General features: G+C 44.0%; 1 protein-coding gene across 2 annotated transcripts in view; it reads left to right on the top strand.

Annotated features, from left to right (window-relative positions):
• Nucleotides 1-19,161, top strand: part of NOTCH3 (notch receptor 3) — a 76,471-nt gene that overhangs the window by 23,395 nt on the left and 33,915 nt on the right. For both annotated transcript variants that reach the window (XM_042451158.1, XM_042451157.1), the window contains exons 3-8: nt 14,988-15,130; nt 15,333-15,668; nt 17,161-17,283; nt 17,667-17,900; nt 18,185-18,340; nt 18,967-19,152. In XM_042451158.1, the coding sequence (XP_042307092.1) occupies nt 14,988-15,130; nt 15,333-15,668; nt 17,161-17,283; nt 17,667-17,900; nt 18,185-18,340; nt 18,967-19,152 (1,178 nt within the window). The remainder of the gene's footprint in view (nt 1-14,987; nt 15,131-15,332; nt 15,669-17,160; nt 17,284-17,666; nt 17,901-18,184; nt 18,341-18,966; nt 19,153-19,161) is intronic.

Here is a 19,161-nt window from a genome sequence, read left to right as displayed (position 1 = left end):
TCACACACAAACATACACAGGACTTTCTGGCTATATTGCATGTGATGGTCTAGACTCGCAGTGATTCCCAAACTTTAATCCTCTGGGTGTTTTGGACTTCAGCTCCCAGAAGCCCCAGGCAATTTGGCCAATAGTCAGGGATTCTGGGAGCTGAAGTCCAAAACATCTAGAGTACCAAAGTTTGGAAACCACTGGTTTAGAGCTAGAGGCCTGGACATGGTTTGTCCTGAATCTGCTGCTGCTAAATTCAGTTCCTTTGCCTAGTTGCAGGTGCATGAGTGCAGTCAGTTCTGCGCTTGGCTTAGTGCTGCCTGTGTTGGAATCCAGGACAGGTGGATCTACCTGCAGCTGCCACGCCCAGAACAGGTGAATCACTGGGAGGCACAATGCCTGGCCTGGATCCCTGGATGGGATCAGATGGGACAAGAAAGTACTAGCAGCCAGCCATAAGCTCTGATCTGGAGTCCCAGGACAGAGCGCTGCTGTCTGTCTGGCACTGTAGTGGGCACTTAGCCAAGACCTCGGAGATTTTGCAAAAGTAGCAGACCCTTTCTGGGGGAGCTCTGCATACCTTCTGCTGGGGATTCAGGAAAGAAGAAGAAAAAAGGAAAAGAGCTCTTGGCAACATGATCTGAAACCTGTCTGACAGGTTGGGTGGGGAGGGCTGGGAGTGCCCAGCCAAGGGAAAATGCTGTCCTTCCCCTCCTCTTCTCTCTCCCTTCCCTTCTCCACTAAACACCTGCAAAGAGGCCTCTTAAAGGGGTGGTCACCTATTGGGCCAGGCAATGCCAAGGAAGTGGATACAGGGTGGTTCTCAGTTATTATGGCTAATTCCTCTCTTCCCCCCCCCCCACTTGGAAGAAGATGGGGGCTGGATTAGGGCTGTCATTGTCACTTCAAAATGAATGTGAATGGATTTACTTGGGAAATAAGAGTTGTAACTACCTAGCAAAGTGTACAGAGGAGGGGGGCACTTCGAAGGCTGACCCTGAAAACTGGCCATGGATGGAAAATGGCTCAGAATATGGGCCATTATGTGGGGCAGATGGGTGGATGATTGTATACGGCTATGCAGGTTGCAGTTTTAAATGCCAAGTTTAGTAGTTGTCACAGAATCTTGCTTGTCTTCATTTTCATTTTTAAAAATATTTATTTTTTTGTCAGGGGGAAGCATGTGCGTGTTGTTGTTAACTGGCTTCAAGTCAACCATAAATCATGGTGACACACTGGATGAAACATCTCCAGGTCCACTCAGTCCTCAAGTACTGTGCTCAGGTCCTGCAGGTTCCAGCCTGTCACCTCCCTGACTGAGTTTGGCATGCAGCAGAAACCTCTCCTAACATTATTGCTTTTCCTAATGAATCATGTCTTCTCATGATGTGGCCAAAGTATGACAGCCACAATTTTGTCATCTTGGCTTCCAGGGAGAGTTGAGGCTCGATCAGTTCTAGCACTCATTTGTTTGTCTTGGCTGTCCATGGTATCCTCAGCATTTTTCTTCAGCACCACATCTCAAATGAGTTTATTTTCTTTTGATCTGCTTTCTTCACTGTCCAGTACTTGGTGATGGAGAATACCATGTGTGTTTATGTGACTTTTAAGTCGCCTATTGACTTATGGCAACCCATGAATTTCTTAGGATGTTTAGGCACAGAATATGTAGCAGTGGTTTTACTAGTTCCTTCCTCTGAAATATAGCCTACAACACCTGGAGTGGGTTGGCAATCTCCCATCCAAGTACTAACCATGGCTGATCCAACTTAGCTTCCAAGATCAGACAGGATTTGGTGCCTATAGGATATCTTGCATTCAGGCAAGAAAACCCTACCTTAGAGTTGAAATAAGACAAAAATGATTTGAAGGCGTACCACATCAGTGTGGTCTGTCTCTCTCACATGCATAAAAACACAGACACATTTTTATGTGAAGAACCCTATTGTGACATTTTCATCCAAAAAACCTAGTTTTCTCTAGTGGGGTGTTTTGATATATTTTTTCTCTTCAGGGACAAGGAAAATTGTGAAAATTCTTTGTATTTCCAAGCATCATGTTGAAACTTTGGAAACTTTGGATTAAAAAGGCTAATAAAGGTCAAAAAAAATTGTTGGCAAGAACTGATTTTAATAGGAGAAGAAAAGAGGGAAGAAAGCCATGGGGGGAGGGGGGGACAGGATATAAATTTTGTTATCAGTCTGATTGTATTTGCACAGCACCAAGCCTAAAAATGCATGACTTTTGAGGAGGTTCCTGCAGCTTGCTATCTCAGTTCTTACTACATTGTCAAACCCCCCCCCCTTCACATGTGTTGCTTAACCTGTTCCATCACAAAGAGACAATTTACATATAAGAGGGAGAGGGAGAGAATATGGTTGTAACCTGTATGGACATGCCTACTTAATGCATGCAAATTCCAGAATTGAGGCTTCTTGAGACTTTGGTCCTTAATTTCTGTATCCTTTGAAATACAGGCCATATAGAACTCATTAGCTTTTTATTTCTGTACAAGAGTTGGGCAAACTAGCATAAGAAGATGTGCCGCTCTTAGGCTACAATCCTGCACCTACAGTACTTTATTGAGGATAAATCCTATTCAGTTTAGAGAATAATAATAATAATAATAATAATAATAATATGGTTTATTTATATACCGCTATTCCAAGGATCATAGCGGTGAACAACAATAATACAACAGTTAAAACATCATAGATCACAAATTACAGCAATAATACAACAGTTAAAACATCATAGATCACAAATTACAAACCCCCTATACAAACTCTGAATCTTTATAGGATCAGGCACTGTAAGATCCCAGTGTCCCACCAATACATGACCAACTGGGATTTAAATTTCTATATTCTTAGTCTGTAGTAGCCTCAATACTTTAAAGGCACCAGATCCCATCTGATCTTGGAAGTTAAGAAAGATGAACCATAGTTAATATGTGGATGGGAAATCACAATTGAATACCAGGTGCTGTCAGCTATATTTCAGAGGAAGGACCTGGCAAAACCACCCTTGCCTAATTCATGGAATCACTGTTAAGTCAACAGAGGAGATGAAGGCACAAACTTACACATACCCTTATGCTGTAGGAGTAGGTTCTATGACACAATGCCAAAGAACACACTTGCATTTGTGCCATTTCTGCAGTCTTCTGGAGCAGGCATCATAATTTTCAAAGAGTAATTATAACTTTTTGGAAAAAAATAACTTTCTTCAATTTGCTTTTTATTGGGAGCTGTCAAAGAGAGTGTGTGTCCTTTTTGTCAGCAGTAGATAACTCACTGAGTTGTCAGTGTGCTTCATGCCTCTTGATACCAGGTATCATTTCCGCTTCTCAAGAACCAAAGTAAAGGGTGTTCATTTAATTTTAAAAGTAGAAAAGACAGGCTGTTGCATATATCCCTTTTTGGGACAAAACACAGTATCATTGTTTGAACTGAAGAGTCAGTGGATTGGCTACCAGTGTATCTGAACAGATCAGATTTCCCTTGGGCTGTCTATATTGCCATTGTTTTATGACTGTGTTTTGTTTTACAGGAGTCCCTGTTTGTATGGCTAACTTCTTAGGACCTTATGTGTCAGGGCCATCATATGTCTGTCACATTCATGTATTAAGCAGAAGATTGGGGGAAGGGGCATTTACTCTAATAGGAAATGCAGTGCATAAGGAGGAGCACAAAACCCTTGTCTGCTGCCTTGTTTGTCTCTTCTCTCTCTAGCTTTGTGTGTGAATGTGCCTTCAGATCACTGGTTGACTTAAGGCAATCCCATGAATTTCATAGGGCTTTCTAAACAAGGAATATTCAGAGGTGGATTTGCCAGTTCCTTACTCTGAAATATAGCCTACAGCACTTGATATTTGTTGGTGGTCTCTAATCCAAGTACTAACCAGCGCTGACCCTGCTTAGCTTCCAAGATCAGACAGGATCTGTGCCTTTAGGGTTTTTGGTCCCTACCTCTGCAGCTTTACCATCTCATAATTTGGTTCCAGGTTTTTGCCTTTAGTATTAGGTTGGAATGCCAGGTCAGAGGGACTGGTATGGTGTTGCTCAGAGAGCCCTTGTTCTCTCAGTGACACTTTTTTGCTCTTTGATCCAACGTGGCTTGTTGGTGGCATAGAGTGGCTGATTCCCTAGCAGGTGAAAAACACAGAAGAAACAGTAGAACAGTTTGTTCCTCTTGATCTTGATCTCACCGCCTCAAGAGGAATTACTGTATAAGGGCTGATGGCTAAGAGCAGCTTTGAATGTTATCTGGGAGCAGTGGTAGAGGATAAGTGAGTCACTTGCACATCCTGTTGTTTATGCTTCCTGTGTAATGAAAATTGCTCATCTCCCAAGTGGTATTTGACATGAAAAGAGAAGCTCCTGCATCTTCTTTCGGGGAGATGCACAAGTTCCATAGGTATGGGGAACTCATGCTACATATGTGCGGGGCTTGCTCATGTCCCTGCAAGGAAGACAAACTCACACTTGAAACACAGAAAGTGCAGAAGTTGCCCCCTTTTCTATATTGCACTAAAAGTTTGTTTTGCTTTGCTTTCATTTTAAGATTTTGTAGGTCTGCTTTCAGTTGTCCAGTCTGCCTTACCATGAAATGGCATGAAACGTCCTCTGCCTTACCTGTTGGTCCTCTTGTTTGGGAAGCTGAGTATTTGAGTAGGGTTCAGAGAAGCACTGTGACGCTCATAAGTAGCAATTAGCCTTTTAGCTCCTAGAAATACTAATTTTGGAGTTTGTGGTTCTCCATCTATTATACTCCCACTGCCCAAAATTGTAGTATTTATAATTTAACCTCCTTTGCAGCTGAATAAGGGCCAAAGTGATTTCAGACAAAGAGACAGCATTTACACTGCTGTTGGAATGATGTCTGTAACTCTAGTGCTTGGCTTTGGAAAAAGAGAGTAAATAATAATAATAATAATAATAATTAATAATAATAATAATAATAATAATTTATATCCTGCCTCTTCCGCTTTGAGGATCGAGGCAGGTAACAACAAAGTTCATACAATACACAATAATAAAAACAACAAACCCCACAAGGCCCCGGCCCAACCCTCCCTCCCAACTATAAAATTAAACAGTAAAACGTGGTAGTAGAAGATGGAGAAACAGTAGTATCTATCTCTCCACTCTGTCACTTCTTCTGTTTTTGCATTGGGACTGGAGCAGAATGTTGTATTCTTGTTGGTGTGTAGTTGGCCCTATTTGCTAATTGGTTTTAATTAAATATTTGCAATCCATTTTAGCTTTGTGGGGGATGGATTGTCATTGTGACACTTGTGCATATGGATTGTAAGTGTGCTTGTATGTCTGGTTCTAGCTGACTATACTGCACAGGCCAGAGCTATATGTTAGCTATTGTCTTAAGTCTGCTTGTGAGGTATGACTAATTGTCTCCAGTCTCTGGCTTGCCAGGAAGATTCAGAAGTTGTGAGTGCCAGTCATTGAGTGCCAGTCAGGGAGCCCTGGTGGCGCAGTGGTTAAATGCCTGTACTGCAGCCATTCACTCAAACCACAAGGTTGCGAGTTCAAGACCAGCAAAAGGGCCCAAGCTCAACTCAGGCTTGCATCCTTCCGAGGTCGCTAAAATGAGTACCCAGACTGTTGGGGGCAAATTAGCTTACTTGCTAATTAGCTTACTTGCTGTTCACTGCTATGATCTTTGGAATAGTGGTATATAAATAAAACAAATTATTATTATTATTATTATTATTATTATTATTATTATTATTGGAAAATGAGGTAACTAGAAGGTATAGGTGAAGCCTGGGAAGAGAATATAGGTTTACCCTCAAAGAAGCTAAAAGCCAGCCCAGGAGCCAAAGACAGACATGACAAGGCTGGAAGAATTCCTGTTTCATACTTCTCTGCTCCACCCTGTATTTCTTTCATGCTGCTAACCCTGTCCATGTTCTATTCAGATTGTTGAGGTGAGAAAAGGTGCTGTTTTCCTTACTTGGCTGGAAGTATTAAATAGCTTCTACTTATAGTGCTCTAAGCTGGCCTCTATCATGCAGTTTTGGCACAGGGCTGTAGGCTTCCTAGTACTGTACCGCCTGCGCAGCCCTAGGGTACAAGGGCTGAGTCACAGAGTGCTGAGTGACGTGCACAGACACAGTTGGTGATTCACAGTCTCAGGGGAGAGGTAGAGAAACCCATCTTTCTTCCCCAGATGTGAACAGGCAGGGACACGGTGCCAGGGCTTGGCTCCCAATGCAAAAAAAGAAGAAAAAAGAAAAAAGAGGCTTTCTTCTTTGGAGCATCTAGTCACCCCAATTTGGCAAGTGAGATTGCCTTTATACTGCCCTGGGGGTAGGATGGAGTTCTCAATAGATTAACAGAGCCTACATGTTGATGCTGGGATGTGCTTTGCTACTAGCCTATATTCTCCTTGTGGATGTAAAGTCTTTGTGTTAGCTGCAGGTGTGTACCACTAAAGGCCAAACTACACAATAGGTTAAATATATTTATGCTTTTAATTGTTAAAAACATATACACTTTTATTGTAGTCCAATGAAATAATAGCTAAATTATAATGTACCTTGTTTTTATATTAAAAATAAGAGCTGTGAAGTATGGGATCAGAACACGGACTGTGAAGAAAGGGATTAAGTCCTTCTCCTTGTGTCGTGGTCTCAATGAGAATCGTCTTTGCTTTAAAGTTGTGATTCAGCCTGGGAGGGCACCTGCCATTGGTGCCAGTGGCATCTTAGTTCATAGACAAAATAGAAAATTCAAGAGGCACTTGTCAATTGGACATCAGTCCAAGTGGACATTTAAACAGTTGTTTTAAAAGTAAAAGCAAGAGACATGTTTATTTTTTTAAAATTTGTACATTGCCCTTATTTATGCCTTACCAATTAGCATTCTTAGGACAGCTTGCAAAATAAATAACTTAGCTGTGGATGATGACATCTCTACTAGCTAATAATAATAATAATAATAATAATAATAATAATATCCCTTACCCAAAATGCTGAGGACTAGATGTATTTTGGAGCTTTTCAGAGTTTGGTATATTTATATACAGTATGTCTAATGGGATATAATGGGAGATGGGATCCATGTATGTCTCATATGCATCTCATAGACATAGACTGAAGGTAATTTAATACACAATATTTTCAAAATAATGTTGTGCTTCTGCACACTGAGCTTCAGCAAAACCCTGAGACCACTATTCCTTGTATAATTCAATAGTTCAGTAATTGATCTAAACCTTCAGGTTTCCCAGGTATCCTTGAGTTGGGGTCAGACCAGATACTCTCAGGGTCAGTTTTGGGTTTTGGAATAATTTAGGTTTCAGAAGTCCAGAGAAAGGAGACTTAGACTCTACTCTGGACATTTCTTCTGATAATGAACTCAGGTTTTCAAAAACAGTCATTCTGGATTTTTGCAACAACAAAAAAGAGGAGGGTCTGTGATGCAAAAAGCAAGAGGCTTCCTTCCAGCCTTGTTTTTTCTCTTTTTTAAAAGACAAATAGAATAAAATACAGTTAGCTGGCCCCTTTTTAGCATGTCAATGGGGATGCTTTGATGGAGAGTTCCTGCATTGCAGAATGGGGTTGGACTGGATGGCCCTTCTTGGGGTCTCTTCCGACTCTATGATTTTATGATTAATTAATTAATATATGGAATCAATCTAAGATGATGAATCGGGACTGTGGAGTCCTATGGCCCTGCTCCAGGCAATGCTAGACTGCAGGCCCCATCATCCATCAGCACCACAGGCTGCTGAGAACTGCAGTCTAATAAGGCTGCACATTGCAGAAGTAATCCAGTTCGACACCACTTTAATGCTATGGAAAATCCTGGGATTTGTAGTATGTTGTGCCACCAGAGCTCTCTGACAAAGAAGGCTAAATGTCTCACAAAACTACAATACCCAGATGTTGTTGTTGTTGTTATTTTCTTATATCCCGCCTTTCTCCCAATATACGGACTCAAGGTGGTGATTTTCCATAGCATTAATCTATAGTATATCTTTCTACAATGTAGATGGACACCTCCATTACATAATTTGTTGGGCATGCTTTGACTGAGAGTTCCTGCATGGCAGAATGGGGTTGGACTGGATGGCCATTCTTGGGGTCTCTTCCAACTCTATGATTCCATGATTCTATAGCACTCTGAGCCTACTGTGATTTTAATTGTTTTTAAATGTATAAAGGTATAAAGTCTTATAGTGCAAACCATGCACTGATGGACTATTGCACTATAATTTTTTATTGATTGATTTTATACCCTGCCTTTCTCCCAAAATAGGATTCTCTTAAAGGGGTTTGTTTTTCATAAAAAGAAAGGAAGGTATAATGTCTTGGAATTTAAAATTATGATAGATAGATAGATAGATAGATAGATAGATAGACAGACAGATGAGTCTTGGAATTAAAAATCGTGTGTGTGTGTGTGTGTGTGTCTTGGAATTAAAAATCCCTCTTGGAAGTGGGAATGAAATGTTGTGTGGATGCAGCCTGGGTTCTTAGCTCAGCTCAGAAGTTGGAATGCAATGTCTCAAAGCATGAGCAGAGTGACTCTGAGCATGAACAGAGTGGCTGCCGCTCATTGCGTGAGCAGCTGCACTTTGCTTTATCGAGCTGAATTTATCTGATGTAAACACCTTCAGAGGAAGGACTCAGTTTGCATCTGCACTGAAAAAATAATCCAGTTTGATGCCACTTTAACTGCCCTTGGCTCCATGTTGTGAAATGCTGGGATTTGTAGTTTGTTGTGGCACCTGACAGATGACTTAACAGGTCCTCAAAACTACAGATCCCAAGATTCCATAGCATGAAGCCATAACGGAAGTTAAAGTGGTGCCATCGAGGTGTTGAGGGTAAACGCTTGACCCTCTTTTTGTGTCTGGGGGGGGCTCTTAGCCTCTCAAAATGGTGGCACTTAGTCTTGACCCCCCCTTCCCAAAATCGTGGCTACGTCCCTGTCTCTAGACAGAACCATGGTGGATTTCTTTGCCACATCTGTACCATGGCACTTACTTGTTGCTTTAATTGTTGAAATATGCATTTAGAATGCAGCCACAAATAAGCGTGGAAAGTACAGATGTTGTCAGTGTTATTGGAGATGGGGAAGGAAGAAGAGGTTGCTTAAAGGATAAGGTCATGTTTTTTAGTTTATTTAGACTTGATGTTGATGTGCCCTTAGGACTTGACCTACTTGGTCATTCCCTCTCCAGGTTATGCTTAGTTTTCTGGGCCATAACTTCTTCCAAAGTTATGGAAGAAAGGGGATGGATGTGATATCGGGACCAGGCCCTACATTAGAGGTAGGCAAAATGAGGCATTGTTGCTATATGCAGCCCACAGTTCCACTAGGTTTCGTTTTTTTCCTGTCAACTGGCTCTCTTGAAAGCTTCTAGAATTAGCAATACATAAATAGATTGCAGGGCCCCTCTACGAAGTTTAACATAAAAATACCTGTTTTTCAATTCTAGAATCAGACCACTGACCATTAAAAAAGAAAAAAAAAAGAAACCATGTTTGGTAGTTTGGTAGATGCCAAAAAGTTACAGAGGCAGAAAATTGACCATAGGCCCACCAGAATTGTGTCCCCCCCCCCATTCTAAACTGACATGAGAATCTGAGGGTATTTGAGTTGAAGAGTGTAAGTACTGTGGTAGCTTATCAAGGCTGGGTGGAAGTTGGAACAACTGAATAGGCTTGCAAAATATACCTGTCACAAGGGAGTACACAAGTTTGTTTGTTTTTTGTTGAGGCATATAATGTTTTACATGTAATATTTCCTTGGGATGCTCTTACTGGCCAGGACATAAAATGCTTCTCGATATGTACAGAAAAAAGATTTAGATTTAATTTTGGAGTAAGAAATAAGAATCTTGATGAGCAAGTCTTAGTATGGTACTTGGTTGCTCAAGAACAATTTACATTTTACAGCCATGACTAAAGTTGCATTACAGTTTATTAGCTAACTGATTTACTTAACAGATGCATAAAATCTACCACACAGAAGAGACCACAATTAATATTTCCCAGTTCCTTGCAATTTCTTACATGTATGTGTCTGTGTGCCTGTCTGTCTCTGTGTGTGGACGCATATGCAAATGTTCACACACTACTAGTAAAGAACCTCAGGTGTTGCTGATGCCCTTGTATGCCTGGGCCTTGTTCAGTTGCCCTTGCACACCTGGGGAAAGCAGAGCACTCTTTGGCCTCTTAGCTGTGCAAATTAGCCAGTGGAGAAACACATTCTGTCAGCAGACCTGTTGAATTGTAGCCTAAGTTCTCCCTCCACTTAAGGAGAGCCTCCCTCTTGATTTTCAGGCTTAGCTTCCAAACAGAGAGCTTTCAAATGTTTCTCTGTAGCTTACAGTTTTCAGATGCCATTTTCTCCCTCTTGGGTTCTGTTAGTTCCCATGACAACTGGAAGTAGCCAGAAGCCTGCCTTTCACCCTGTTGGGGCTAACTTTAACTTGGCCGCCGTTCACAGAAGATTCCCTACACTGGTTTTAGATTTGGCCTGCAAAGAAACTTTGATCAGTTGACAGATCCCACAAGGATATCTGGGTGTTGTTCATTTCCTTCCCTGCCAGGTTGTTTTTCTTCTTCTTCTTCTTTGTGTGACACCAAGGTGGAGCCCCATAGTTTGTTCCAACATGCCCAGCCTTTCCTGGACTGATCTTCCTTTGGGCTGCAAGGCCCTGAACATTGTCCCAGCCAAGGCCCAGGACCTGCTCTTCAGTCTTAGGCAGAAGAACAAATAGTTTTTCTGTGTTGCCATGACCGTTCCAGGCAATGGGCAAGGAGTTGAGCAGGAAGGCTTGGAGGGGAGTTAATTAACAAGTTGAAGAAGCCCCTTTGAAAGACTGTAGGATGGTCAGGGATTAGAGAGGAGAGCTGTATAATCCCTACGCCGGCACTGCTTGTGTCACATCTGTACCTTGGCACTTGTGGTTTTGGAGATTATCACATGGAGGGGCAAAGCGTCTTTATCCCATCCTTAACCTGTGGTATTTGCATAATCGGGGGGGGGGGGGGGGAGGAATTATTACACCCACATGAGTTTATCGCATTCTTCTCCCATCCATAAAGAGTAATGGACCCATTATTTGGTATTAACAGGAGTTTTGGTTAATACCAAATGACGAGTTCATTACTTTTTATAGACAGGAGAAGAACATGATATGTGCGTGGGGGTGTGATAATCTTCCTCCTGATTGTGCAAATACCATGGGTTAAGGATGAGAGCAATCCGCTTTGTTCCTGTCTAATAATCTCCTTTGTTGCTAGAATTGTTGGAATATGAATTTAGAAGGCAGCCGCAAATAAGCGTGGAAAGTGCAGATGCTGTTGGTGTTATCAGAGATGGGGAAGGAAAGAAGAAAGGAAAGAAGGAGACGTTGCTTGATGGATAAAGTCATGTTTTTAGTTTATTTAGACTTGATGTTGATGTGCCCTTGGGACTTGACCTACTTGGAAGGGCCATCTCCAGGTTAGGATTAGTTTACTGAGCCAAAGCAGTTATAGAAGAAAGGAGATGGATGTGACATGGGAATTAGGCCCAATTTAGAGGCGGGCAATCACAACCTGCCCCACTTGCAACCAAGTTGGAGGGGAGCCTTTGAGAGCCAGGGTGGGCCTATTTGTAGTAATTATCCTGCAAGTGGGAACTTGAATTCATGAAACAAGGGAGATGAAGAAAGAGGAAACCCAGTTCCCTCTTGTGTGTCTTCCCAAATCCTGTTTTATCAAGGCCAGTCGTTACACCGTGGATTATCCTTTCCACAGTAGCTACTTAGCATGTTTTATTCGTGTGTGGGCCAGTGCAAAGTCCTCCCAACGTTCCTCTCAGGGACCTTATGGTCTGAAGGAGTTGGCAGAGGACAAGCTTGACCAAATGGCAGCTTTAGGCAAATAAAGGGTTTTGTTCTAGCCCCAGCAGGACACTTACAGTTTCCTGGACCTTGTTAAATCTTGGTTATCTGCCTGGGCTCATGAGCTTGGCCAAAATCTTTTTGTCTGGCACTGGGAAAGAGACCTTGTGGGAGTTGTATGTAGTAGATACAGGGGCCAAACAGACCGGCCAAAAGGGGTAGAGATTGGACATGGAGGTTGCACAACATTGGGATAGAGATTGGACATGGAGGTTGCACGACACATGCCTTAACCCCATCCCCAAGCCGCTGTCATGCCGCCTGTCTGCCTGCATGGCAGGCGGCATCATGTCACTCTTTTGGTGCAGCGTTCAGATGATGCACGCCAAAAGGAGCGCCAGAAGGTGCTGCAGTGGTGACAAAGGCACCCTTTTTCTGGCTCCAAAAGGAGCCGCATTTTGCTGCTTCTTTTGGGTCTGGAAAAATGCCGGATTGGGGCCGCAGTGTTTAGTTGTCGTGGCCCCGATCCAGCAAGGGAAGGGGCTGTCTGTTTAGCCCCACAGTCAACAGGATGAGGCTCAAGGACTATAAGGAATTATCAGGGTGGGACTGTACTTTTTTTTCTTAGAGCACTTTTCTCTAAAACTATAAGGGCACTTACATTGGGCCCTTGGTATCCACTAGGGTTTGGTTACAGACACCTCGTGGATACCAAAATCCCTGGATGTTCAAGTCCCATTAAATACAATGGATAGTAAAATGGTGTCCCTTATATAAAATGGCAAAATGAAGGTTTGCTTTTTAGAATTTATAGATTTCTTTCAATATTTTCAGGCTGTGGATGCATGAATCCATGGATAAAGGATCCATGGTCACGAAGGGCTGACTGTATTTGTATAATGAAAGATAGCTGGATTCTTTTAAAAGTGATAGATTTGGTATTTTAGACATATTACAAAGTTTAGTCTGATAAGAACTGAACTGTGTAGATCCATTTCTCCTTTGATCTTAGCTTACATTTTGTGTTTGGACAGTACAGTGCACCCGCATCGTATGTGGGTGCGCTTTATGTGGCTTTCAGTTTACGTTGAAAGCTGCTCCCCATAAAAGGCAATGGTGTGCACGCCCACAGTGCTCACGCCATACTGCGCTGCATGCACGAGTCCCATTGTTTTAAATGGGGCTTGAGCATCTGCGGAATTTCCCTAACGCAGGGTGTGTGTGTGTGTCCGGAACAGATCCCCCATGTAAGGGAAGGGCGCCCTGTACAGAGTATGCTTTTAAAAAAATGCCTAAAACATTGGGAGATGTCAAGTACTGAGATAATCTCTCTTTAAGGAAGGCCTCAGACCTGTCTCAAAGCTATATTCTTTATTTTCAACATATTAATGCTGCTCAGTGGCATGCAGCTTGTTTGCCATCTGTATAAACATCTGGCCCATCCTTAAGCCACATTCAGTTCATGACTTCCCTCAATGTTTTCCAGAGTTCTGCTGACAAAATCTTATGGGTGGGAAAAAATGTCTTTTCTTAGATCTGCCTGGAATTTGCTGGTAAGAGGAAATGGTTGGCTGGAACCTGACAGAAGGCCAATATTTAACATATCTATTTTCAGCTCTGCAAGGAGCGAGTGTGAGCAGTTAACAGAACTTGCAGATGACACACACTGGTGGACTAGTTAGGTTAGTGCAAGCTGAAAGAAGTTCTCTTTAGTGAATTGTTGCTCAGGGAGGAGAAAGTTAGGTCTGCATTAACCCCCTGTTCTGGCTCCTATATTGTTTGGGTGGAACTCCTGTTTCCAAAAACAGTTAGTAAAACCTCAAAAAGCGAACCAGTGTGGCTAATGATGAGAGCATTGAACTTAGATTTGGGAGATACAGGTTCAAGTTCTTATTCAACATAAACATTCACATAGGCCCTTTACAAACGGGCCTTTGCGGCGCCCCGTCACGTGCTAGGGGTTGGCCGAGGACCTACCGTTCATACCAGCCTCACCCCTAGCACGTGACGGCGTTGTAATAATGGCGGCGCCTTATACACATGGGCGCCACCATTTTGACGTATTGGACACATAGCGTCCGCACGTTGCGCCCCAGATGTGACGTCACGAGTGCGTGAGTAGTGCCTCACGGCGTCCCATCCGGGGTTCAAGAAGAAGCGCCATTTTGGTCCTTCTTCTTTGCTGTGTCCGGGAACCGCACGGTTTGGCTGCTGCGGTTCCCGGACGCAGCAACCACCTCCGGCGGCAGCAGAGCACTGCTTTTCGGCAGTCTGTAACTCGCCATGGTGACCTTAGCACAGTGCTGTGTACACTGCTGGGAGCTTAAAGGGCAGTCCATAGCCAGATGAAAAATGAGCCTAACATTGAATTAGTTCATCATGTAGTCATGAGCTGTTTTCTATATCAAGAAGCTCTAGTTAGCAAAACAAAGGCGTACCCTCTATGAGACAACTGAGTGCTCAGGACTTCTTGCAGTCATTGCTTTTAGAATTATTGATGCATTGATGGCTGCAGCTACAGAATGGAGGCCACTGGATTTCCATAGTTTTGTCCTTCCTTCCTCATTTTCTGTCTTATTCTCTAGATATACAGTTATTAATGAATTTGCTTACTACCTCCTGGAAAAATGAAATGTGAGCAATTTACAGTAGGGGCAATGGAGATTTTCTAAGTGCCAGACTGTTTCCCTATTGTGTTGCTTCTCTGAGTCCCCCTGTTTCAACTACTGTTTCTTCCCTATATGTAATGTCTCCAAGGAGTCTTTTTTTACCTTAGAATTATAGAATCGTAGAGTTGGAAGAGGCCACAAGGGCCATCCAGTCAAACCCCCTGCCATGCAGAAACTCTCATCAAAGCATCCCTGACAGATGACCACTCAGCCTCTGTTTAAAGACCTCCAAGGAAGGAGACTCCACTACACTCTGAGGGAGTGTATCCCACTGTCGATCAGCCCTTACTGTCAGGAAGTTCCTCCTAATGCTGAGGTGGAATCTCTTTTCTTGTTACTATTGTTCCCATACATCTCCTGTACTCTCCAATACTTGTTGGATTTGGCACTTTGGGTATTAGAATTTTGGATAGGATGAGTGTCAGATCTATCTGTGAATAAATTCTTTTTCTTTGCCAGATGCAAACCTGGACTGATTGGAGAACACTGCCAGTTTCAAGACCCTTGCCACCAATCACCTTGTGCTAATGGGGGCTCATGTGAGAGCACCCTGCGTGATGGCACCGTGCACTATCAGTGTACCTGTCTCAAGGGCTTCAGAGGTGAGGACATTTCTTGGGAGAGATTACTGTATGTAGAAGGTAGAATTCTATTATCCTTGTAGAAAATTGACATCATGGGAATGGGAATTCAGGCAGAGGTTCACTTGAGGAATAGTTCCAGATCATAGGTGAGAAAATGGATCTTTTAGAGGAAGAGTTAATTTTTCCTCTAGTGTCACTAGGTATTCTATCTTCCTTTCAGGTCAAGACTGCTCTCTGTTTGATGCCTGTGCCAACAAGCCATGTCTTAATGGTGGCCGCTGCACCAATTGGAATGGACGATACAACTGTACATGCCCATCAGGCTATCAAGGCCGCAACTGCCGGAGTGATGTGGATGAATGTCGGGTGCCTGGTATTTGCCAACATGGGGGTACCTGCCTCAATACACCTGGCTCCTTCCGCTGCCAGTGCCAAGCTGGCTACACAGGACAGCTCTGTGAGAGCATTTCCACACCATGTGCACCCTCTCAGTGTCTCAATGGAGGCACTTGCCGCCAGACTGGGGAACTCAGCTATGAGTGTGCTTGCCTACCCGGTAAGTGAACAGCTTGCAAAAATTTGTTGCTGGCTCTGTTGTATGACAGTAGGGTGGAGATTTGTGCCAGGTAGATTCAGGGTGAGAATATTTCTTTGTGCACTTTGGTGGTGTAGGATTGATTTGGAATACAGGCCTAGTCCTTTTCCTTGTCTAGACTGTACTTCATTTCAACATTCTGCTATCAGGAAGCTCATGGGAAGCTGTTGAACGCCTTGGTGTAGCAGGAAGGAAGCAATCAAGGGGGAGGCAGGCAGAGTTGGCAGACAGCAGCTGTGGCTCTGGCTGTGCAAGCCAGAATATAGTGGAAGGTTCAGTTCAGTCTTCCTCCCTGTGTTGAGGCTGAGATATGACAGGAGAGTGGGGCTTAGATCAGAGGAATCATAGAATCATAGAGTTGGAAGAGACCACAAGGACCATCCAGTTCAACCCCCCTATCATGCAGGAACTCTCAATCAAAGCATACCCGACAGATGGCCATCCAGCCTCTGCTTAAAGACCTCCAAGGAAGGAGACTCCACTACACTCCGAGGAAGTATGCTCCACTGTCGAACAGCCCTTACTGTCAGGAAGTTCCTCCTAATGTTGAGGTGGAATCTCTTTTCCTGTAGCTTGCATCCATTTTCCAGTTCCTGTTCTCTGGAGCAGCAGGAGTAGTGTTATGTAGCAGAAGGGATCTGTCTTTCCTTGTGGTGGTTATCGTTGCTGCAGTCCCTGCCCAAAATTGAAACTGGTAATTCATTTAGAGTAGAATCCTGCTTACGGCGTGTTACAGATGCGCACAAAGTACGCGCAGAGCGCGTATTAGGGTTAGGAAGGGACGTCACTTCCTGACGCTCTTAACCCTAATATACGCAGAGCGTGTAGAAAATGGCAGTGCCCTATACACATGGCCGCCGCCATGACTATGTCACGACTGCGCCGCCTCCAAACGGGGTGGCGCAGAAGTGACGTAGTGGGGCTGCGCGAGGGCACGTGGGGCGCCCTTTCTGCAGCCCCAGAAGGAGCTCCGTTTCAGAGCTCCTTCCACGATTTGCGTCACTGGCGCAGCCTCTACATGGCTGTGCCAGCGACGCAAATGAGAAAGGGGCCAAGCAGCCCCTTTCTCCGCGTCCCCGCCATCGTCAGGTGTCCTTGGGGCATGAAGCCCCAAGGATACCCTTTTCCAGGCCACGGGAAAGCGGCGTTCTGCCGCCTCCCTGCGGCCTGGAAAGCGGCGAATCGGGGCCTCAGAGGCTGCCGCTGTGGCAGCTGAGGCCCCGATCCGGCGGGGAAAGGGCCAATTACAGGCTGCCCCAAATGGGCGGTCTGTAACTCACCTATATATCCTTTGAAGTAAGTCATACTGTGCTCAATTGCATTTATTCCCAGGAAAGTTTGTATAGGACTACATTGGAGTGGGATATGGGTTAATTTTGTTTGTGTTCCTTTCCAAGAGTCAATTTTTCCATAGTTATTACCCATACTAAATTATTTTCTTCTCCCTCCTCAGGCTTTGAAGGGCACAACTGTGAGATTAACATAGATGACTGTCCAGAGCACATGTGCATGAATGGAGGCACTTGCGTAGATGGTGTCAACACCTACAATTGCCAATGCCCTCCTGAATGGACAGGTACTGTACTGGGGTATCCTCAATCCAAGAGCCAGAATACGATTAGAACAACCTGAGACTGTAGAGGGATTAATGAGGAATGTAGGAAGCTGTCAAGCAAAGATGAGGCATATTAATTTCTGTCTGGTATATTGGGGTTAGCTGAATAATGACTCCATGTCAGGAAGACTGGCTATGCAGAATGAAAGATGGAATTTTTCCTCACTGGCTTTAATCTGGCTCAGTGAATGGAGGGCAAAGAAGAACCAGGACAACTCAGGGCTGGGAACTAGGTTTAGTTGAATGGTGGCTGGGGAGAGAAGTTAGTGCTGTAGCTTTTGGGCCACACTTACTTTGGAAGGCTGTATTCCAAAAGTTTTCCCCCACCCCTTTTTATACCTTAGGACAGTTCTGCACTGAGGATGTGGATGAATGCCAGCTGCAGCCAAACGCCTGCCACAATGGGGGTACTTGCTTCAATACCAATGGAGGCCATACATGTGTCTGTGTTAATGGTTGGACTGGGGAAAGCTGCAGTGAGAACATTGACGACTGTCAGACAGCTGTCTGCTTCCATGGTGCTACCTGCCATGATCGCGTGGCTTCCTTCTACTGTGCATGTCCTATGGGAAAGACAGGTAACTGATTACTTGCCTTGCATAATATACTTGTGCTGCATATTTTTATTTTAGCTTGGAGCAAAAAGGATTTGGTCACTGCCGTGTGCAGTAATGGAGTGGCTTTACAAGACATAGGGTAATACATGTAGGGTGGTAGTCTAAAATGGAAAGAAATTGCTCAGCGTGAACAAGGTACAAAAGCCAGTGGTCCTTGTCCTGTGAATTTCTTCCCATTTACTGTATTGAACTTATTTTTTGTTTCTGCTGTCATATGTTTGCCTTTCATGGCCTTTCTGTCCTAGGACTCCTCTGTCACTTGGATGATGCCTGTGTCAGTAACCCTTGCCATGAAGATGCCATTTGTGACACCAATCCAATGAATGGGCGTGCCATCTGTACCTGTCCTCCTGGCTTTACTGGAGGAGCTTGTGATCAGGATGTTGATGAATGTTCCATTGGTAAGAGCTGTACTTTCCTAATCTCATAGAATCAAAAGGAGAAAGAAGGATGACTTGCCTTTCCATGAAGGGCTTTGACTTGCTGGTGTCCCCAGGCTTTGTGTCACCTGGTGTAGGAGAGGGGAGGCAGGCAAGGGAGGCTCATCCCTTCTTCTTGGAGACACAATTACCTCCTCACAAGGAAGTCAAACAGAGACAAAGCCAGGAGGGGCACACTCGCCCATCCTCCTCTTCCAGTGCCTTGGCTTCCTCCTCAGGGAAGGAGCAATGGCAGTGAAGAAGGGCTGTTCACCTGCAGCAGCACTGAAACGCTCACAGTGGGAGGAGAACCCCACCAGGTGTCATCCCTCATCTAGGGTGTTACCTGATGTGGCCCATACCCTTAGCAATGCCATTGCTTTCATTAGCTCTTTGATTTTGGTTTTGACACATAAACTGGTCATAAGCAGACTGGAGTTAAATTCTGACCAAGGGTAAGTCCATTGAGTCACTTTTGGGAGTGACTTGCCTGAGTTGGCATAACTTCTTTGTTTCGTGTCTGAGTGAGTCCCTGAGGTGAAGACTAAGAGGAATGTGTTATTGGACCAGCCATTCATGGTCAGTTTGTGTTTCTTTGCCGTCTCCAGGAGCCAATCCATGTGAACACTTTGGCAAATGTGTCAATACCCAAGGCTCTTTCCAGTGCCAGTGTGGACGTGGCTACACAGGTCCACGCTGTGAAACAGACATTAATGAGTGCCTCTCCATGCCTTGCCAGAATGATGCTACCTGCCTTGACCGCATTGGCGAGTTTACCTGCATCTGCATGTCAGGTGAGTTCT

The sequence above is a fragment of the Sceloporus undulatus genome, chromosome 2, assembly GCF_019175285.1.
Source record: "Sceloporus undulatus isolate JIND9_A2432 ecotype Alabama chromosome 2, SceUnd_v1.1, whole genome shotgun sequence".
Lineage (NCBI taxonomy): Eukaryota > Metazoa > Chordata > Lepidosauria > Squamata > Phrynosomatidae > Sceloporus > Sceloporus undulatus.
Note: the sequence above shows the minus strand (reverse complement) of the source record. Positions and strands in the feature narration are given on the sequence as shown.